Source organism: Sparus aurata, chromosome 16 (assembly GCF_900880675.1).
Source record: "Sparus aurata chromosome 16, fSpaAur1.1, whole genome shotgun sequence".
NCBI lineage: Eukaryota > Metazoa > Chordata > Actinopteri > Spariformes > Sparidae > Sparus > Sparus aurata.
This window is the reverse complement of record NC_044202.1, coordinates 17,233,869-17,256,490: the sequence shown is the minus strand read 5'-3', so window position 1 is coordinate 17,256,490 and position 22,622 is coordinate 17,233,869. Positions and strand designations below refer to the sequence as shown.

The following is a 22,622-nucleotide window of genomic DNA, read 5'->3' as shown; positions in this document are numbered from 1 at the left end:
GTAATATCATATAGAGATCCGTTCAGACAGTTGTGCGGCAGAAAAAACACTTTATTGATCCTTTCCAGTGGTTTGGACAGCTTACTCAAAAACAATAAATATCTACTAAGAAAGACTGAGACTTAAAATAACCATCTGACGTGACAGTGTTAGTGGATATGGCTGCAGCTGCGAAAGAGCTGAAAAATAATGGTGGGCAATGGGCAAAAAGCAATACCAATTGTATTTTACTGTTAAGATGCCAAATGGTGCAAGGATCCCAAATTAGCTAAACTGACTGAATTCCTATACAAAGTATCACTCGGCCCACATTGCTTAGATTATGAAAAAATAATTGACTATGCTATATTATTTCCTGTTTTTAAAATCTCATGGATGACAACATATATTCAATATGATTATACAGTATATTCGGTACCATGTATTCAACGGTTAGTTCAGCAATAAACACCCATTACAATGTGTAAAAACATTTGTACGTACAGGTGGATAACATTATATAGTGAAGCAAATGAGGATGAGACAGCATGTTTACTTCAAACTTTTGATTGCAGGGTTTCATTTCGATAAAAATGTCCACCTTATCCTCAAGAAGCTGATTTTAACACATAACATAACAACAGCAACAAACATGACTATTATGAGCTGTTGGTAATAAAATACATTTATGTGCTACCTAAATAAAAAGGTCTCTGTCATCTTGATAGTTTACAGTCCTGGTGGTGCCCCAGCTCATCCAGGTGCACGGCGAACTCCGAGTGCCAGTCTCTGTCGAAGACCGCCTTGAGTTGGCTCTGCAGGGCTTCGGTCTTCCGCACAGAGTGAGGGGCATGCTGGGAGATCACGAGACCCACTCCAGCTGTGGTCGTAAAGTAGTCCCCTGACCAGTTAGAAGTACCTGAGGAACAACGAGCCTGGTCAATGATAAACTAATTCACATGCAGGATACTGACTGCCCTACACGTGCATGCACAAAACTTAAAGGAGGTTTAAACTCAGTAATAATTGGAAATAATAATCCTGCAGATACTCACCAATGTAGGCGACTTTATCAGTCACCATGTATTTATTGTGGTTGACTCTGGAATATGGAATGTCAGAGTGGTTTCCCACAGGCACGATGTACAATTTCTAAAGAGAGAATCATGTGCAAACCAAAAGAGAGGACATTTAGAGGTGGGAATACATGTATATGGCAGATTTGTTTATTTAATTTTTAATCTGTCTTACTATCTGGATGCTGATTCCCCGGTCAGGACTGTCCATTGCAGCTAGAGACTGAAGGAAGGGCAGCATGGCTGGATCCGAGTCCTGCCCACAGCTGACCAGCATCCGCATCCTCACCTGCCTCTCGAACGCAGCCGTCCTGATGGCATCATCAATGACTGGCCAGTATCTGTTGAATAAAGAATCCAAAGTGAAGAAATGAAGCAAAGAGTGGCAAACAGATTTGTGGAAACAACCGTTTTTGTTTGTGTGGGCCAGGTTCACCTTCGAGGATATTCAAAGCGTGTGGTGGGGAAGTACTCCATGACGGCCACATCAACGTAGTGTTGGGCCTCTGAGATGCTGGAGAGAATGGCCTCCAGGTCCTGAGTCCTCGATGGAGGGCAGAATGATGGTGGAGAACCCTGTGGTGAAGCGCAAATACAGAATAATGATACCACAAAGACGTTAGATTGATAAAAAACCTGACTTGCACACAGAGGATTATGGACTCGAGTCACTGTTTTGATGTCTTGCACCTTGACTAGACAGAAAAGATGAATGACTTGAGACTCGAGTGAGACTTGGAAGTTTAAGACTCATGATGAATCAAATGACTTGTCTGTGTCAAACTGTGCTCAGTTTATGTTATCAGTTTAAATACTGAAAATATTCAACAATGTCAGCATCAACATTACATGTGTTATGTGTGTTTTTGATTGATGTCTTGGGTTAGGTTAATAATTTAAAGTTTGGAGGTTGTCTTGGCTAAAATTATAACACATGAACTTCCCTGGAAATAGGGTCAGCAGCCCTTTTAGCTGTAAAAAGGAACTAAAACTGTAGGAACTCACTGTGAGGTAAAGCCTGCTTGAGACGTTATCGGTTTTCACCAGCAGGGGGTGATGTTGGTTGATGTCAGTGTCATACTTTGCAGGCCAGGGCTGTGGCAGGGAGCTGTTGGACTGCCCCATCTCCCAGTACGACTGGAAAATCTTATGCAGGTCCTTTGCCAGGCTGGAGCAGTTGTACACAACCACTCCCAGTTCCTTCACCTACAGGCAGAGGAGAGCTATAAAACTGTGTCGAGTTTAAATGTTTGCAAATAAGCACCTTTAACCATAGATGAGCTCTGGTGATACCTGTGTAAGAGCCCTCCAGTCCATGTTGGCACTCCCAATAAACACATGTTTCCTGTCAACAATCCAGAACTTGCTGTGGAGGACGCCCCTCGTCAAGCGCCCAAAGTTCACCTTCCTCACATGAACTCCTTCAGGCAGAGGGGGGATCAGATCAAGGAAGGTAGCAATGCGAATCAAAACACACTGCAGTGAATATGGAGGACGCGAGCGTGGGAGTCACCTTTCTGTTTCAGGTTCTCTAAATCTGTGGAGTTTGTTCTCACGCTGGGAATGCTGGTCACCAGTCGGACAGATACGTTCCTGGAAGGCAGCTCTTCAAGTGCTCTCAGGATGTCCCGGCCCTGTCGAGGACAAAGCTTTAAAGGCCCCTTTTTCACAAACACAACAACATTATTCACGCTTCTTATTATTTCCGTTGATAACTCACAGGTATGTCCGAGGAAGAGTTGATGTTGATGTCGTCCCCAGTTAAAGTCCAGTAGAAAGAGGACACATCCACTTGGTGCGTAGCCATGGAGAGAAGATCTTGCCAGGCTTTCTCCAGGGGGAGCCCAAATGTTACATTGCCTTTATATTTCATCTGCTGAGGGATGCTCTCCACCAGGACCATACTAAGAGATAAACAAAGACCTTGCTGAGGGAATTCTCTGCAAACTGAACTAGAGAAAGTTATAACTTAGAGACAAGTGGGACTCATAGTCAATTAGTCTTAGTCATGTCCAATATTGCTATATTAGCCTATTTAAACATATGTATTTGTTATCTAAAATATCTATAATGTAAGCCTATATGCACAAGCATGGAGGCAAATTATGCTCTTGTACTTTCTTTCCAACATTGTGAAGTATGTTGTGAGTGCAACCCCACTGTTGTAAATACAAATCCCACGCCTGGAACTATTTATCAGACATAATGTAGGTGCTAACTACAGACAAAACTCATTACATATGTAATATGTAATGTAACTGTGATCCTATGCCCTCACTGAAGTTACATAGTGCAGAAGCATGTGATGGGGGAAGGAGTGGCTGAGACAGAGACACCATTTACCCTATTACAAGACGCTGTACCATCAAAGTGATTTTGAAGCTGTTATTTTTTAGGTAAAAAACAGAATGTTGCTGACTTATGCAGCTTATTTTCAACAATTACATCATCAAGCTGCTCAGTTTTATTACATCATAACAGCTGATAAACGCTCTCAGCCTGTCTGTCCCTAGTGGGCTTTAACAGGCACACCAGCGTCTCCAGACAGCGAGATCATTACCTGCACTGGTCCGTAGAGAAGTCACTCCCACAGGTTTCCCCTGGAAGTGTACCATGATCTTCGGGGGGTGGTGGTCTTTCGAGCACGGCGATGGCCAGCAGGATCCCCAGGACTGTCAGGCAGCCCAAAACCACAGCTAATGTCAGACAGCTGGTCTTTCTCTGAAAGCATTGAGTTTGGTCGAATAACAAGACAGAGAACAAGAACGATGAGTCACGCTAAATAACAGTGAATAACTTCGCAAATATGTGATTAAGTCTCACCGCTTTGTTTGACACATAACTGTCATTTAGGCTTCTGTAAGGAGAGGTCATTTTTCCCTTCGACTGCTCCTCCTATTAAAGTGAAAGCAGACAAACTCAGAACGTTTACAGATTAAATCACAAAATAAGTCTGCTTTTTAAAGTATGGAAAGCAAAAGCAACTCACACGAAGCAGCTGAAGATACTTTTAGCTCACAAAACACTTGCTTCTTCCCCTCTGGCTTTCCCCCGAAACAGAACTGAAGTGATAACTGTGCTATTGAATATAACTCACCCACACTTCCTGTTTTTACTTTCATTTCAGGTTTTGGACCATGCTCGGGAATTTAAAAAAAAAGTGCATGGAGCGAATGAAAACAAAACAACACAAAGCAACTTTGCTAATCAAGTTCCTTTATTTGAAAAATCATCAGCTAAGAAATTACACAAAAAACAGAACATAAATACCGACTAACAAGACAGTTCGATTACATCCAAATCATTCTGAGTTTAAGGAGGGGAAACATAAATTGAATATAAAAAAAAAAAAAAGGGACACACATTTGACAAATGAGAGTTACATTTCAGCTCCCAAACCTGCTGAAACTTGGACTTAAAATGAAATAAAGCAACAGGGAAATAACTATCCCATGTTAGAAGAATAGCAGCAACGCTTTGAGCGGTTTGTAAACAACCACTGAAACATCATCCCACACAGCTCTGTGGCACTTGAAGGTACTTCCCAATTACAATCACGTGTCCAATCTGGACTGGGAAGGGAGGGAAACTTGCTGCTGTACTGAGTCACCTTCTCTCTTGCTTCAACCAACGACAGCAGCAAATGTTTGCAGGAGAGGAGAGGCTTTCAATATGCAGCATTAACGGGTCAAGGGGGATAATGTCATACTACATTAGTGCAAAAGACAAGATTGAGAGGTAATTTTTTGTAGAACATACAGATATCTTTAGATATTTACACACAGAACAGAGGAATGCCACAAACTAACAAACAGATTTACAGTTTCACACCACGGACTCTGTCTACTTAAATGCTAAAATTACATTTCTTCTTCCGCCATGTGAATATCAGAAGTGAGCTTGTGAATCAAGAGACTTAAATATCAAAGCCTACACAGTGCTCTGATAGATATTAAGCATAAAAAGGTTTGGTGTGCGAGCTAAGTACAAACTGTCAGTCGATTTATGATTGTCTTTGGCCAAAACCTTGCAGCTGACTGTGCTTGTCAGACATGGACACAAGTTTCAAGCCTCTAACTGTAATAAATAAAAACACACTTTCAGAAGATACAGAGGAAAGCTTGAAAGTTCCTGTTTTACAGCCACTTGAATGTGTGGTTGCCAGGTGACTAAACTTGGAGTCCCTCCTACTGTTCGGACACACATTCCTGAAGGATTTCCATCTCCACTTGGACAGAATGTGCATCCACTGTCCATCTACTAAGGAGGGCCTGGACAGAGTCGCTCCACTGGGAAATGTTACCAGATAAATACAAAAGAAATGGACTGGTAGCAACTGTGTAGTAAAACATAAATCTGTCTGGCACTTGAGTGCACTAACTCTTCCGAAGTCATGTTGTCTCGGTTACAGTGTCTCACAAAAGAGCCCTTATAAATAATTTTACATTCTTACATAAATCTGGTCCACGAAATAAGGAAACGCAAGGGGCTTAATGAGGATACACAATAAACAGTGCGTGAACATCTGCAAGGTGTTGCTTCAGCTCATTCTACCCAAAACAAATTCACACATTTTTCCTAAATTCCAAAATTGCTTAACATACACACAATATATATAAGTGGATTTCCCTGAGATGGTTCTGCTCAGGCAAATTATTACAATGAGCTTTTAAAATCAGCAATGTTGGTCGTATCATTGGCAAATAAAGATGTCGCAATCAAGTATAGATATTATGAGGCCTGTCAGAGGTGCATTTATTTAAGTATTTTAGTACCTCCTTAAATCATCATCATCTTCTGTGTAGAGCTCCCACTGAGAGTGTTTAAAGGGCATTTAGTGCAGGCTTCACTGTGTAGGTGTTGTAGTGATCAGAGTGTTGTTGTACAGTACTTTATGTCACTTCCCCCTTCTTGGTTTCATAGCGTGCACACTGGTGCGACACCTGGGTTTGTGGGGTTAGAGCTGAATTTGAGTGTCACGTCTCACACCAAATATCCCTCTCTGAGATCATCCGGTGTCACCGCAGCTCTCCTGACGCCCTCGCTGGGCCTCGGGCCGCCGCCACGCTTAGAGGCAGAGTGGACCGTTCTAAAGTCTCGGGAGTAGGGAGTTCTGGAGGGCCGAGCTCCAGATGAGGCCCTGGATGATTCAGGCTGCCCGCTGGGCTCCATGACTGTGTTAATGACTGGTGGGGGAAAAAAGGAAATTGTAGGTTTAGCTGATTATTCAAGCCTTTTAAAAAATATTAATGATTTGTATATCTTTTATAAAAGCGCAGGCTCACTCACCCTCAAGTTGTCGTTGAACTCTCCTGAGTTCTTTCAAGATGGATGTGATTTCCTGAAATACATATTTACATTTGCTCAAACAATAATTGGCACCAATTGACATTAACTGAACTTGACAAAATGACAAAACTGAGTCACCCACCTTGTTGGAGGTTTTGACGATGGAAACATCATTGTCAGAATTAACCTTGGCCTCGATTTCTTGCCAGATATCCACCCTGTCCTGGAACAGTACCCTGTGTACATGATGTGAAAATTCTGTTGTTACAAAGTGTTTGTGTGCCCAAAATTAAATGTGAAATCAAGGTATACAAAAACATCTTTTTCTTTTTCAATATCTTATTGTTTCTATTTTATATAAAAGTTGGAAAAAAGAGCAAACTGTGGCTACATCTCACAACGTGAACTTTGAAACATTAAGAATTTTATCTGCATCTAATCTATTGTGAAGATGTCATCTCAGTCCAATATTGTCAGTTAGACTATACATCTGTGTGCTGACTCAACCAGTCACAGTATTTAAATAGGATTACAGGCTCAGTGCCGTCTGGTCGTCAGACAGGATCAATAAAGTTTTCCATTAAACCAGATTAAGCATGAGAACAAAGGATGTTTTTTTGTCTATGCTTGTTGTGTGTTTTCTCCACATCTTACTTTATTTTGTCAGCGAGCTGCTCAGTGTTTTCTCTGATGGCCACGATGACCTGAGACACAGGATTCAGCATTAGATTGTCCACCACGACCTGATGACGAAAAACAAATCATTTTATTATATCCAGGTCCCTCAGTGCTGACATGACAGAAACAGGGGCTTTAAAAATGATGTGAAACCACATCAGACCTCATCTTTGCTCCGAGCTCTCTGCCTGGAGGTCTGGTCATGGTCGCTCCAGCTCTGGTCTAGCTCCTTTGTAGATGTGGTAATTGGCGGGATTCTCTGGTAGTTTAATCCAGCCTCTGGAATATGATGAACCAGCTGCAACACAATCAGACAGTCAGAGAAATAAGAGTTAAGGTTTACAACAGACAGAGAGACAGGTAGTTCTCTGTGGACGATGTTAGGACAATTATACCAACCACAAGTAACTACTTTAACTTTTAAAGAGAGCAATATGTTACATGTATGCATTGCAGATCTGGGTAACCAAAGTAGATCACTGTGCTATACAGGAAACTGCAATAAAAGCACTTACAGAGACTTCCTCTTTTAAGGGTGTACCAAGTAGTAACCAAGGTCAAGTAACATCATTACATGGTAAAGTTTGATGTACCTGTTCATGAGCAGTCACAGTGGAGACGGGTGTACTGCTCTCCACTCCAGGGTTTTGTGGATCACCATCACCTGCCACATCATGGATCTCTCTGGCCAGGATAGCCAGGTCTTTAGCAAGGTCTTGACTCAATCTAACAGGGAGGGAACACATGTCAGAAAGATGGCTAAGCAACCAAATTACCATCACTAATTTAATCTCGTATTGGCTCCAAGGGACATCAATTGAAGTTTAAGAAATCATATTACACAAGGAAAAAACAGAGTTTGTGTTATTCCTTACCGTGCAATCTCAGCACTGTGGTTGGTCCAACTGTGCACAGCCTCTCCCTCTTGGTTCTCATCCTCAGACTCTCTGTTGCGGGATTTAGGACGCAGGGCGACCACCGGCTGAGGCCGAGAGCGAGGCTGATCACGTGGGTTGCTGGAAGCTGAGGAAGGTTGGGAGCGCTTGTGTTTAGGAGTGCTCTGGTTTGAGTCGTACTCCTCATCTGAGGTAGAGGTATAGTCAGAGCCTTTCTGTCGTCTTCTTGAGCCTTGGCAGCGTGAATTGGTTTGAGTTACGGAGGGTGAGGATAGAGAAGATGGTAAACAACAGGAGAAAAGAAAAGATGCCAGGAGGGGAAAAAAACACCACCAAGTACTTTAGATGCTGTCACCACAACCCTCCCCAGAACCAGAGACAGAAAAATTGCTGTGGAAGAGCTCATTTCTACAATAAAACTTGGCAACAAAGATTTTCGTTTTTGAGATTCAAAATAATTTACACACTGAAATGAGACATGACTTCCACAGCTGAGTACCAGACAATGTCCATATATAGAAGACTATATTGTAAAGATAGAGCATTTTGCACATGGTTAGTATTAAAATCCTTATCAAAGACACAGAATCCCCATTAATGATCACAAACTGCTATTTTTTTGCAGATGAAGGACTTTTGGTAGCCTTCTCATCTCTTGTGTACATCCTTTTTTCTCTGAGCACCAAAATACCACAGAGGGGAAAATGCCAACAGACACTATAACAGCACTGCTGATACAGTGTCTGTTATAGATTCCCAAATGACACTTGTATGACAGTACAGACCCCAGTTGTTATTTCCTGAGACAAACAGTATGGAAACTATGAATGTATCAAACCAATTCACCACTGTGGTTGGTTGTAATGCTTCCAATCCAGGCACAAAGTCACTTTTTTTCAATTTACTGGAGAAACTAGTCAAATATATGTTCACACTCAATGTAACAAGTATGTATGAGTGTATGCATCATACTCACTCGCAGTGCTGCCAGCGTATTTGGCACTACTCGAACGTCCACGAGTGACTGGTGTCCTGTTAAGCGCTGCTTTCTGCGGCCTTTCTACTGGCTTGGGCCCCGCTGCAGAGGCCCTTCGAACTGAGCTGCTACCAGACTCGGTGCTGCGATTGGAGAATCCTGTGCTCCTGCCTGTCAGCTGTGGGGCAGAGGAGGCCTCTGTGTCACTGGGTGTGTTGAACGAGCTTGTCCGCTTACGAGGCATCGCCAGCATATCCAGCCTGGAGAGTTTCTTGGGTTCCTGAGGCTGCTTAGCAGGGGCATTACCTGCCTCCTGGGCCAACCTATCCGTCTCCGTGCCCTCGTTGTCCGAAGCTTCTCCTAGACGAGCCCGGCGCAGCATTGATGCTCTGGTGGGTCTTGGGGCAGACAAGCTATTGGCTCGACTCAAGGCCTGGGATACTCTGGTGGTCTTGCCGTCCTCCTTCTGGAGGGGCACTGTGTATTTTTTGCGGGTTTGGTGGCTGTTGGACTCTTGATCAGAGTAAGGTAAGCTCTGAGGGTCATCACTTAGGTCCATGGAACCACATTTCCCGACACTACGTCTCAGTCCAACTGGCCTCCTGAGGGGCTCGGTCTTACTATTGCTGTCTGCCCCCTGAGAGCGACGCTTTTCTGATGCACTGGACAGTTGAACTGAGTCCTGACTGGCTATACTGGCTGAAGAACACTCCCTATGGAGACCACTAACACTGGGCTTTTTAGTCACTGATTTTGGCCTGGTCTTGCTGCTGTGTTGGCTGACTGTGCTGGAGGTGTCCACATCAGACTCCCCAGAAAGAGAGTCCGCTATGGGAGAAGGTGTTGGACCTGATTGCCCCGCTTGGAGTTTGGCCTCCAGGACGGCAAGAACATCTTCTGTCTCTTTGAGAAAAGAATGGGTGTCCTGATTGCAGGATCCCTGGAGTAATTCAGGGTCTGTGTCTCTCTGAACAGGCTGGCTAGAGATGTTGGGCAATCTGGCGTTGCTAGGACGCTCCTTGGTGAAGCTCTCTTGTCTGATTAATGGGGATACTCTGCCCTCTCTGGACTCTGGACTCTGTGTCCCCTGGCCCAGGAAAGGAGCTGACATACTAGACTTGATTTTTCCAGAATCTTGGTTACTTCTCTGTTTAGTCAGGGTGGCTGTTGAGAAAGTTTTGCCTGCATGCTTTCGTTCAGTGTTAGGAGTGCTGGGTTTTGAACATTCACGTTCAGATTTGGACACAGCCTCCTCTGACCCAATGTAAAAGGATGTAGGCTTGGCTGGGAGTCTGACTTTGTCCTCATTTTTCTTCTTCTCTTCTGTGTCCGACAGCGGTCGCCTCCTTTGCTCTAGGACGGAGCCATCGTCTGACTTGCTGGCGTCACTAAGGCTGTCGGGCTCTACGTCGTCCTGCACCGACAACCTGTCAAGGCCATCCTGAGAGCCGGGGGCCACTGAGCTCTTCCCTTCTACATCAAACGTTGAATGCAGGTCATAATGAACATGAATGCTGGGAGTTGAGATGTCACTCTTCTCCCCCAGTGGTAGCTGCGGCAGGACACGCCGAGTTCTTGAACCATCTGAGTCAACGCTGTCGGGGTGTCGGCTGAGTGTGGCCTTATGGATGATGGTGCCTCGTGCTGAAGTGAAACAGTTTTAATGCATATTAACCACACATGCTGAAGCTGAATATCATTCATATTCATCAGGGCGTCTCATTATCATTTCAAATAGACTCGTGTCTCGTCAGGTGGCTTACCCCCTCCCGACAGCTCCATCTGGGGAGGAATGTCAAAGAGGCCAGACGAAGGGCCAGATTCTGTGTAGCTGTCTGCCAAGCTGGCCCAGCAAGACATCCACTTAGGAGCACCCTGTATCATGGCACCTGCTGGCTGAACCTGCATGAGACAACATACAACTTATTTATTATCTTTAAAAAAGAAAGAAGAAAGCAGATCCTTATTTTATGATATCTTTAGTTGGGAACACCATTAAAATGAATAACAAACAGAAGATACAACACATCAATCTGTTTGAAGTAAAGTCCGACTGATAATAGATTTTTGGGGATGATACTGATATTAGAAATTTAAAAATTTAGATATTAATATAGCAGCCAATACACATCCTTCTTTTCTGCAGTTATCTTATAAACATAAACATTTTCTTATTGGTGCATATCCGACAACTCATACGCTGATTATAATATATCAGTCAGGCTTTAGTTTCGTGATTGATTTTTTAGTACATTTTTCTGTAAAAACATTGATCTTTTTACTTATATTTGGTTAGGAAGAAAAACCAAAACAATGAAGAACCCAGAACCTGTGAGGAAAGATGAAGCAAATCAAAATATTTTGAAAGATTCACCAAAAAAAGAGAAAAGAAACCCGCAGAAAACAAATCAAGACAGCTATTCACCTGATTTTTGCATTTTTACTTTCATGGTTACTGCCCCACCACATTGATTAAATGACGATAAAATGATTGTTCTGATCGCACCCAGAGCAGGAAGGTTTACCTTTACCAGACTCTGTCCCTGTTCTGGAGCTGGCCTCACCTCCCCACAGCTATTCTGCCTATGCTGATCCCTGCTCTGAACAACATCAGGCCTAAACGCTGACGATTTTTCTGCTTCGCTCTGGTCGGTTCGCTCTGGGCTCTCAAAAACGCCAAACACCTGTCAGGAACAAAGCAGTGCAAGTGGATAAGTGCAGGAATGGAGAAAGGTGGGACTGCCAATGCCCGTGGCTCATACTGAGCCCACTTATTTCCTCCAAGTAAGATGTTGCTATTTTTAGCCATTTGAGTATATTAAATGTAGAAACAAGCCTTGCCTGGTCAATCTTGCTTCGTGCATCTTCTAGCTCTTTATCTGGGACATCTGTTTCAATGGTGTAGGTTCCTGCATCGCTCAAACTATCCTCCTCTTCATTTTTGGGGCCAACACGGGCACTGTTCACCTCTGCACTCTGACAGACCAGGGGCATCACAGGGGCTTTGAGGGGAACAGGCTGGTGGATAGGAGAAGAAGTCTGTGGCTGGTAGGGAGCATTAGATGGAGGAGGACTTGTCTGTGACGCTACCACTGTCTCCGATTTCGCTGCTGTAGCATGGCTCGATGTGTTTTTCTCACAGCTGGCAGAAGAGGACTGCTTGGCTTGTCTGAGGAATTCAGCAGTAAATTCCTGAGCAAGTTTGGATCTCCGGCCTACACTGCTAAAGGGCCTTACAGACACAGATGATGTAGAGCGAGAGGAATAGTTGGTGCTAATCCGGTCCTCTGTCTTCTCCCTTCGCAGAGAGCCAGCTCTTTGGTGGCCTGTGGAAGCAGGGCCCTTCAGGGGGATGGTGTATCGTTGGGTTGGGGGTGTGGTGGAGGCTTGAGATGGGACTTGTCTCTCACCATTGGGGCTTGAGCTCTTCCTCGCCTTCTCCAGCTGGACCCTTAAGGCTGAGGGCTCAGGTGGGGATGCGTTATTGGTGAAGGACTGGGAACGCTTCTTTCTAACAGGGTTATTGTCAAAGAATTCAATGACAAAGGCCTGTTGAGGCTCAGCCTTGCTAAGATTGGGTAAGGACTGGGGCTCTGGTGGAGAGGAGGACAAGGGTTCCTCAGAGTCAGGGGAGGCAAAGCGTTGAGGTGGGGAGGCTCTGAGGGGTCCAATCTGAGGTTCTGATTGGAGGAAATCATTTCCAGTGATTGAAGGATCCCCGGAATCACTGTGAGTACCATCTTCACGGTGGTTTCCTGATGATGGAACGACAAGTTAGCTTGCGAACTAGCACATTACACCAACCACACATAAACAGTCTTGTCATGCATGACTCACCTCTGGTGGTCTTCAGAAGTGACGGATCACTGTTTGTGCTATACAAGTCTTCAGCGTGCGACCTCCTCCTCATCATACTAGCATTGCTTTGGACCAGCCAATCTGCAACTTTGCTTTCAACAGACATCACCTCACTGGGTGCAGTGACCGCCTCTGTGGAAAGTTGCTTGCGCTGCTGGCGGAAAGAAAACTTGGTCACATGGTCCTTGATTTTCATTTTACCTGGCATGCATTCATCGAATTCGATGGTGAAGGAGGCGTGGCTTTGGACTACAGGAGGTGTAGGGGTAGAAGGGACAGACTGAGAGTGATCTGGAGTGTCCTTTGTGGGAACTTCTTGAACCTGTGACTCGGGCCTCTTGTCAGGTCGTGGTGGGGATTCTTTTGTCGGTATCTCAAAGTAGCTGGGCTCCCGGCGGTAGGAGAATATTGACTTGACTTGACTGTCGGACAGAGAACCATTGACCTCATATCTGGACACATCTTTGGCAGGCTCTGTTAGAATTGAGTGGGGAGGAGACAGTGAACACACAGTTGTAAAGCCATCACTAATTATTGCTATCTGTCTTTCAGTTATTTTCATTATTAACGATTAATTGCTTACTTTGAAGACTAGGATATTGTGATGAGTACTTCTTGAAATTCAATAGTTTAACTGATTTATCATGAAAATAGTCTGCAAACTAATCAATGACAAAAAATAATAATTAGCTGCAGCCCTAGAGATGATTGCAGAATCAATTGCACAATCCTGAAACTGGGAGCAACAAATCCCTCAAAGTTTCCAGCTGTTACACTGAGCAAACAAATTCACCAGTTGGTCTTTGGGTGCCAGTTGGATGTGGCCAGATATCACTTTAGGAGCTCAGAGTCCAGCGGAGGGTAGCTGAGCGGGAATAATCTGTTTCAGCCCGGGCAACATGAGGCAAACAATCACCCCTCCTCCCCCCTAAAACAGCTTTGAGGGTCATAATCCATCACGAGGCAGACAGGCATTGCCCACTGGCTTGGCATGCTTTGGCCTGGCTAACAGTCCACAACTGGCAGCCAGAGACCTGCCTTGGGGTTGACACCATCCATCTCTCAGTGACCCACAAAGGGCATCGGATAGCAGTGGCATAGAAAAACATGCCATTACAAATTAGGGTCTAATTCACAGACGTGGGAAGATCTAGCAGAATAGCAGCACAAAAATACATTTTGCATAAACACCATAATAGTCTGTTGCTTAGTAAGAATCCAAGACACATTCTCTGACCTGGAGACCCCTCTGGCGATTTTCCACCTCTGTTCCGCTTTTTGTTGGCAGGGTCCTCATCCTCCCCCCACCAGGACGGTTGGCCATAGAGAGGAGTAGGCTTGGATATCGGAGAATCTGTGGTAGCTAACAGACAAACGCACAAACACAAGCACAGACACAGACAAATACACACCATTAAGTACATGGATACACTTAGGCACAGAGACGGATGGCAGGAAAGAAGAAAGACTCAAACAAAGAACGGAGGTATTTATAAGGGTATACATTTTTGTTAGTCACATGATAACACAATGTTGTGTCTGGGTTTAGTCTTGCAAGAACAAAAATGTTGCCATATACTGAATCTCATAAAGACATAGTGTTTCAATACCCATGGCCTTTGGGCTTTATATTTTCAACACATTCCCATGACAGAGAGAGAGAGTAATGCAGGGCACACTGTATCACACAAGCCACCAAAACATAATCCTACTCGTGTGAATCAGGACAAAGTTAATCCTAATCTACAAAGAAAAAACTATACAACACAGCACATAGGAACTGCATGTAAAGTGAGGGTTTGTCTACTCGTAGTTCACACGCTGACCTCTGTATTAACACTCAATACAGGTGCAATGACGGTTATTTCCCTGAGCTGTTACTGAACTGGTGTTTAGCTGTTGATTTGCCAGTCAGTCCTCAGATGCCATCCAGCCTATATGACACTAATCAGATAATCTAGATGCTGCTTGTCGGACTGATACATGGGCTAAACGAGCTCTCTGGATTTTAATGTGAAGGCTTCACAAGCCCAAGCATCAACAGCACTTCATCGCTGTTGCCTTGGACACACACAATAAGACATCAACACAGTGACGTGAGAAACAGAGAGACATGTTACTAATTCCTTTCCACTTACCCAATCCTCTCCTTTTAGCTAAAGAAAACATGGGCGAGAGTCCCAACTAAAGTGGACTGAGAGCAGTCTTGAACATGTGGCCTCAAGAAAAGTTTAGACTCCTGGATTCTACTAATAGATTCAGAAAATTATACCCAATTTTGTTGGTTAGTTGGTTAGTAAATTCTTTTTCAGTCATCTTAACTAAAGACCCAATCATGTAGTGCTGATGTGTACATCAGGGAACATGTGAACGATCCATTTCATGCCACTTTAGAACATACTAAATAGCCTCGAGACCTGCTCGAGTAAAGTAGGTCTGACTGAGTCACACACTGTATAACTGGAGTGTCCTGCCCTGTAGACAGCTGGAGGATTGGACACACTCCACATCCTGTGCAGCTGCAGGGAAAAACAAGCAAGAGCACACAGAAAGAGATATACACAGCTTTCTCAGCACTCTACAAGTGACACAATTGTACACGATTAGGGGGATTAACAAAAACACACCAACACCAATATGAAACATCCAATTCTGGGTAAAGAACAAAAAAAAAAAAACTATATCAAGGCCTCCAGTCACACAAATTCAGCCACAGAGAATCAATTTGCATGAAGTCAACATAGGTATTTAGGCTCATCTCCTCTTTGAAGACAACAGCAGCAGATGTCTGTTTGTGTAGCACAAGTGCAGCTTTCTTTTCTGTCACATACTATGAAACACAGTCCTTATCTTCTTGTGGCTGCACATTTAGTGAGACCATGGAGGCTGGTTCAGTTATCTCACTGGTGGACTGGGTCACGGCAACACAGGGCAAGGCTGTCACACTGCAGGCAGTAAACATGGCCTCGGCGTGCATGTACAACAAACAGTTGTGTGCAGTCACAGGTTTCCATAATCTGCTGCGGTTAGCATATAGCTGCAGGTGATACAAGCACACTCCCATGCAAGTCAGAGACTTCTCCCCCTTTTTTCCAAAAGTGCTGCAGTTGAATGACTTACTTGTGAGGCACTCATGAGCCCAGTGCTGGAGAGGTCCTATTTTAAGCACTAGTTGTAGTTTTTCTTCTAAGCTCACAGGGGCGATTATGGAGCAGAAAGCACAGAAATTGCTAAATCAACAACAGCTGGAATAGGTTTTTGTCAGTTTTGAATGAGCTTCATTCACAAAGAGCTTCTCTTGAACTAACAATTCTCCGACTGTTTCACTGCTGCCTGTACTGTACAACAGGACTTATTCAGTACAGCTTATGGTTGAGAGGGCATGAGAGCCACTGGAAATATAAGCAGCAATAAATCCACCACGAGCCACATGAACAGAGGTGCCAACTTGGCACCAAAAAAGCCTTGATACCTTTCTAATTCTTCCATGACACGTGCTAAACAATCTTCGGCGTGTTTGGCAGCGCCTCTTGTCGGCAGTCAGGCGTGGCTGACAGAGATAAGACTGTGTGTCCTTAACTCTTCACCCCTCAGCCCGTCTGGCTCACTCTTACTTATGTATACTTATTCTGCCAACTCCGGGATGTCAATCTCTATTTCTTTACTGTCACCATAGGATTTGAGTCTCAGCCTCTCACATGGCACCCTAATCTCACAGCAGGGAAGCTCTTAATAAAAGAAGCCAAAACCACTTTATCAAGTGATCTTCAAAGCCAGACAGCACATGGTGACGGAAAGACTTCCTCTTCCTCGTGTGTGTGCGCAAACATATTCAAATCCACTTCAGCTAGAACAGTTCCTCTTGACCTGCTTCAGTTATCATAAAAGCTGCTGCCTTCCTGCTTATGTCTGCTCTGATGGAGTGTGTGTGGGGACAGTTGTTTACCTGTGAGTGAGTGGGCCCTTCGATCAGCCCTGTCCTGCACTTTCACATTGGAGACTTTGCTCTTATCTGGGCTCAGGAGCTGCTGCTGTTTTTCCTTCGCCTTGGCCTCCAGGGCTTTGATAGTAAGCTGCAACTGGCTTGTGTACTTCTCATGCTACACAAAGAGACAGGAGGGAAGCAGGATGTGAGAAGCCTAAGGTCAACAACCAGTACAGATGTAACTACCCACAGACATACATAGTCTAAGGGAGAATATCAGACGGGGACATCTGCTGTTTAGAATGGATACTCTTTACAAAACACATGAAATACTTCAAAGTAATAATTTCTCGTAATCCTTTTTTTCAGCAATTATACTTTACACTTCTATGCCCTCATTGAACATGTGTTAAGGTGACTGAACCATGTTGATTATATGGAATGGGCCTTTAAACACTATGCAACATTTTGGGGCATCTGTCATTTGCTCTAGCTGTAGCTGACAGTTTAGCTGTGGTCATTATGGTGAGGCTGTACATGAAAGAATTACAGGTGACACAGGGGAGGGACAAAATATGCTTTAAGATCCTGTGCTAGGGCAGTAAAGAAGACCTGTTCCAACACTCCGACAATGGTTATCCAATGGGTTTCAAAGAACAGAGCTCATAATGATTTGTGACAACGATTGGCATGGGATCCAAACCCGTGTGTTATATCACATCTCAAGCCTCAAACTGTTTCCTGTTTAGTTTAGTACACAGTTATAAAGTCAACACAGGATTTTAACATATGAAAACTATAAATCGACTGTTGCTTTAAGAAAAAAAACAACTTAATTATAGTGCTTTTTCCCATTTGTTTCTTGTTAACCTAAAGCCTTCGTCTTCTTTGAACTTTTGTCGAAATGAAAGTATTTAAAAGAAAGTTAGCATTCATGATGACGATCTCAAGTAACTGGCAATGAGCAATTGATATAATTTCTAACATTTAATAGGTTAAGTGATACCTGAGAAAAATGATCAGCCGAATAAGCTATGTGACAATAATAGAAGAGCGCGGTGGTTTTAGCATTAGAGACAAGGATCCACTGCAAGTATTTCTCCCTAGCCTGAAAGAAGCCCACTCTACTCTACTGTCAGTATTACTTACTTTAAGAGCCTCCTCTGGGACCTTGTGTTGACTCTTCTCCAGGATATATACATGAGCATGTGCAGGAGGAGTTAAAGTACACATACATGCCTTCTGTTTTGTAACACAATCTTATATCTCTTATACATAATACTTATTTATAATCACAGTACAGTGTCTGGCTTAGGGACACATCTCCAGATGTTTGCTAGCACAGAGAAATGAAGGACAAAGATGGAATACAAATTGCTACCTGATGAATGGTAAATGTACAGTTAGTGCTCTCTTCTAAGGAGGTCAAAAGTACCTTCTTCTACTTCTTGCATGAGGGAGGAAAACAGATAAGCAGCAGAGACCTGTTGCAATTCAAACAAGCTCATATCTTCAGCGACTCACTCCCTCAAATGTGCAAAAATGCCACTTACTGGTAACAAACATTCCCAAATGTCTCTGTACTCCAGACAGCTTTCTCCCCCACTGTTATCTTAAGTAAGTTTCACCATTCATGAGATTTCTGTTCTGTGGGTCAAAGGGTGCCTGTGATTTTCTGTTGCCCATAATCTAAAACCCCTGACTGAAAAACCAGAGGGGATTAACATGCCTAAGGAGCCAAAGACCACAAAAAATGAGTTTCACTGTTCACCAACTTAAACTTTTCCAACTGAAGAAAGCCTGCATTACATTAGTCACACAACCAAAGTTAAGCCAAATATGTGACTAAAATTTTTAAAAAAGGATATCATAGCCAAAGCGAATGACATCAGAGAGCTTGAGGGTGATGTAGGTCTGGTCTGGGATTCTTAGATCATTCACAAATGTCTGTAAAACAAAGAGAAAAAAGAAAAATAACATCAAATCACAGGTCATTAATGGAGCAAATGGGTTGACTCAGAGGTGACAGGCTCTCTAATTCCTCATGGCATGCACCCAGATACTGTAAGGTGCTTTGCAATTGGTCCTTTTCCCATTGAAAGTTAATCCACCGGCACATTAAAACTCTGATGAGATTATGTTGTTATGCAATGTCCGTCTCAGCTTTTGTGGAATGCTTAATGGCCAGGTGGAGGTATATACACGCAATGCTGCTTAGTTTGTTGATCGACTGGTCTACCTCCTGTCTAAACCAACAGTAAGTGAGACCAATGTTCCAGAGTTGATCATCAGATCACTAAACGTAAAGAAAGATACTGCTGAAAATGTGCAGAGGAGCAGGTCTTATACTATACAGACTAAATAAAGGTAATTGGGGGTAGAAAAAAAGGAGCCATGTTGGATTTCAGTTACCGTTCTGCTCTGATTAGTTTGGCTGCAGCTACCACAGCCCAAAGAAACAGTCTCTGAGAACAATGAATGGTTTTCTCCCACTGCTCAACTCTGGATTTCATTGGGATAATGGTGCAATGAAGTGGCAACAGAGCAGTGAAAGGAGGGTGGGAGAAATAGAAAGAATAGGAAGGAAAAAAAAGGGGGTCCAGGCCAGCGGGAAAAGTCTCCAGATTACCACTGTTCTACCAACCGTCCCCGTCTCTGGCAAACAGAGAGGTATTTTGTGCTCTGGGCTCCCTGAGGACTTCAGTCTCCACAACAATTCCCAGTCAGTCAGTGGCTGGCTTTATCACAGTGGGCTGAGTCAGGTAGCCCGACACTAGAGATAGACCCACTCACCCCATTCAAGCTGCCCAGATCCTTCACCATGTGCTCGTCTGTGTTGGTGTCGTAGTTGATCACAGCGTGCTGTTTGTCCACACTGCGAGACTGCGTTAAAAACAAAGCAGAAGTCGTTAGAACTGCATGTTGAATGCAAGTCTTTTTTTTTTCAAGCAAACAGCAACAGGAATCCTGTTTTGCCAATGTAGAAATTTACTAATTTTATCTTCTTTCGTCGTTGCAAAGTGAGTTTTTTTTTTTTTTTGGTTTTGGTCCCTTGGTCAGACAAACAGACATCAGAAGACATGGGTTCAGGGAAACTGTATGAACCAACCCCAATCAATTTATTGGCAACTATTAAATTAATCTGCAACATTTTTTGCTAAATAATTAATAAGTTTGAGTAATTTTTCAGAAAAAAATCCTAATTCTCTTATCAAGCTTCATTACTAGGAATATTTTGTAATATACATCTTTACTCCTCTAAGACAGTAAACTCAGGAAATCACAAGGATTTTACACCATTTCCTGACATTTTATACATGAAAAACAACCAATTAATCAATTAATTGAGAAAATAATCAGCAGATTAACTGCCATGAAAATATTAAAAGTATTGATCCTAGATTATGACATGTGGATAAAAAGTGAACACTTGAGCAGAGTCAGACAGACCTTCCTGTGCTTTCACAACAAAAAAGCCTTAAATATGACACTAGTCCTCATCTTTTAAACTCTGCATGCATGGCTTGAGTAAGTCCTTGTATACATGGTCCACCTGCCAGTCACCAGAGGAAAAATGCGCTTACTTCTAATATGCTTTCATCAATTGAGTCCAAATTGTACAAGTGATTCAGACTGACTCGCCCGTTCTTCTCTGCTCATTAGGCACTCTGGGCCTCCGCATCACAAATATCACACAGATTGAAAGTGACTGCCAAACTCCTAATTATCACTGTCCTCTAAGGGTTGACATAAACTCTTCCACATCACCTCCTAACTGGGATGAATAGCTTCGACTGTCTGCGTGAAGGCCTATTTACTCAGTGGACTTCCGAATAATTTCTTGTAAATACTGCACTGTGTATTGCAAGTACAAGTTTACCTACTTGATTAGGTTAATTATGCATCACGTTGCTAATACTTTGTCCCCTTTACCTCAGAGAAAATGTCAGCAGTGGCAATAACAACACAGCTGAACTAGACATCATGCATTCACTGTTATTGCAGGATGCATTTGGTCCAATTACAAACATTGATCAGACAACAGTTGTCATGGAAAAGTCCAAACATTCAAGTTGCAGCCCTCAGCTATGCTACTCAATCTCTGCCTTTCACGCCTAACAGGATTCTCATGTTACAGAAATTGGACTGTGGTTTGAAGGGGGAAAAAATGCATCGAGCTACTAACAGAAAAACGAAAGATTAAAGGGTTAACGACAACATGGAGCCAAAACCAACTGTGTGCCAATTCAGGAAGTTGTCTTGAGCACTTAAGCAGAGCAATAGAAAAGTCTGCATCATCTCAGGCTGGGAGAAGCTGAGGTTTTTTTCCTTGATCCGGCGACGCCTAAATGTGGACAAGAGTAACTTTCAATCCAACCAACTGGCACAGTTTTCGAGAGTATAACACACTGACTAAGGAAAGTATAAACAACTGTTTCTGAGGCAACATTCCTCTTTAAACGGACTAAATACAGAGTGAGGAGAAAATGGGAGGGAGAGTATCATAGAAAGACCACAAAGAAACTGTGTTTATGACATGCGCTGAGTGGAAAAACAACACAGTGGAATGCTTTAGCTACGTTTTAAGTCATTGTTTGAAAGGCTGTCAGGGGCAACTTTGTGTTCATGTGGCAACGTCACCACGTTACACACACACACACACACACACAAAGGCATGCAACAAGCCTCCCACTGGTGCTTCACGTATTCATGTGACAGGCTGTCCTGTCGTGTGAGCATTTTTGACACATTATGGTGAATAAGATTCATGTGACACGTAAGCGAGCGCTCACACGTTCTCCGCCAGGTCTTGCTCTTAAACACACAAAGTCACACACCTGCAGCATTAGCTCGCAATCATCCCGGCCAACGAAGATCATCTCCCTAGGCAACCGGTGGCGTGTGCCAGAGCTGCTGACCAGGAACCATGATGTCACACTCATGTTGGGGCCGCGAGTCAAGATCTTCTTAGCATCCTGGGAGGAGACAAAAACAACAAAAAAGAGAAGACAAGATGAGCAGGGGGAGCAGTTCAGCTACATTTCAGGACACCTGAATGGTTGATCAAAATTCAATACCGGTGTCCCTGAACAATAGTGTCCTAAAAAAGCTTCTGTTATGAAAGCATGCTTTAGTGTGGAGCTTAGTGAGAGGAAGTCATCATCTCACCTAAGTCAGACCTGTTTTTACGAACAATCACAGGACGGCTGTGTTACCACTGTACTTAAATAATGCATTTAATAACCACCTTGACACATGTTGTACGTCTGACATGTTTCCATGAGTCAATGGAGGATTTTAAGCGTGCTAACACAACTCACAAACGCAGAGCTCCTCATCAAATTTAAGACAAAGCAGATATGAGCCTTTTTAAACGAGTACTCTTCATGACACATGCTAGGAAACCTGTTCCAAAGCAGCGCCTGTGAGTAACGTTCGGTTCCATCAAACTTCCATATCTCGTGTTGTTACTTCCTGTAACCTTGGCTACTATCAGACAGAAGTGCTGCTTATATCTTTAATCAAACCTATTTACTGTTTCGTAACGGCAGCGCTAATGTTGTTTTAAGTTACACCGCGGACTGTTTGAGTCTGTCGGTGACAGTGGCTCCGCTTAACTGATGTCATGAGCCTCCGGTGGGACCGAAACCAGCTTTTTTTCCCAACCATTCGCTCCCAACAAGGACGTACCTTTAATGCCTTCTCCGTTTTACTCCGAAGTGAAGCCAGTGTTTTCACGTCCTAAAGCAGTTGAAATTCGACGGGCGACATGTACGACGACAAGGCCAGGTAACACTGGACAGGTAAATTTCGGAACACACCCTCTTCTTCTTCTTCCTCAGGGAATGACAACCGGATAGTCAGGGCGAAACTCTCCTGCACTCCACCGCCTCTCTGCTCCTGCCGACACGGTGACGTAGCTCGACAAGTCCCATCAGACGCTT

General features: G+C 43.5%; 2 protein-coding genes across 6 annotated transcripts; both read right to left on the bottom strand.

Moving 5' to 3' along the window:
* Positions 1–30: 30 nt before the first annotated feature.
* Positions 31–4,160, bottom strand: pld4 (phospholipase D family member 4). Its single transcript, XM_030391453.1, has 11 exons — positions 4,045–4,160; positions 3,879–3,950; positions 3,616–3,776; positions 2,776–2,959; positions 2,569–2,689; positions 2,349–2,476; positions 2,061–2,261; positions 1,492–1,631; positions 1,231–1,396; positions 1,035–1,131; positions 31–898 (listed from the first exon to the last, which is right to left on the bottom strand). Exons 2-11 carry the CDS (start codon positions 3,927–3,929, stop codon positions 696–698), a joined length of 1,452 nt encoding a protein of 483 aa, XP_030247313.1. The 5' UTR covers positions 3,930–3,950; positions 4,045–4,160; the 3' UTR covers positions 31–695.
* Positions 4,161–4,251: 91 nt separating this feature from the next.
* cep170ba (centrosomal protein 170Ba) lies at positions 4,252–22,617 on the bottom strand. Of its 5 annotated transcripts, none has more exons than XM_030391448.1 (19): positions 22,369–22,617; positions 21,516–21,653; positions 19,471–19,560; positions 18,546–18,624; positions 17,827–17,885; positions 16,699–16,852; positions 13,990–14,115; positions 12,732–13,226; positions 11,736–12,649; positions 11,420–11,578; positions 10,658–10,796; positions 8,895–10,538; positions 7,898–8,150; positions 7,616–7,748; positions 7,186–7,320; positions 6,999–7,087; positions 6,487–6,580; positions 6,345–6,396; positions 4,252–6,241 (listed from the first exon to the last, which is right to left on the bottom strand). In XM_030391448.1, exons 2-19 carry the CDS (start codon positions 21,618–21,620, stop codon positions 6,039–6,041), a joined length of 4,923 nt encoding a protein of 1,640 aa, XP_030247308.1. In that variant the 5' UTR covers positions 21,621–21,653; positions 22,369–22,617; the 3' UTR covers positions 4,252–6,038. The 5 variants fall into 5 exon arrangements, with proteins under 5 accessions (XP_030247308.1, XP_030247310.1, XP_030247309.1 ...); XM_030391450.1 differs by having other exon boundaries at positions 11,459–11,578; XM_030391449.1 differs by lacking the exon at positions 22,369–22,617 and adding an exon at positions 21,847–21,992.
* Between the last annotated feature and the right edge of the window lie 5 nt (positions 22,618–22,622).

Coding starts and splice junctions, on each gene's coding strand:
- cep170ba (XM_030391448.1), bottom strand. CDS start 21,620: ATGAGTGTGACATCATGGTTCCTGGTCAGCAGCTCTGGCACACGCCAC. Junction 14,116..16,698: donor AAGGGCCCACTCACTCACAG/GTAAACAACTGT, acceptor TTTGTCTGTTAG/CTACCACAGATTCTCCGATA. Junction 10,797..11,419: donor AGGGACAGAGTCTGGTAAAG/GTAAACCTTCCT, acceptor TGTCTCATGCAG/GTTCAGCCAGCAGGTGCCAT.
- pld4 (XM_030391453.1), bottom strand. CDS start 3,929: ATGACCTCTCCTTACAGAAGCCTAAATGACAGTTATGTGTCAAACAAA. Junction 2,960..3,615: donor TTCTCTACGGACCAGTGCAG/GTAATGATCTCG, acceptor TTTATCTCTTAG/TATGGTCCTGGTGGAGAGCA. Junction 1,397..1,491: donor CGCTTTGAATATCCTCGAAG/GTGAACCTGGCC, acceptor TTTATTCAACAG/ATACTGGCCAGTCATTGATG.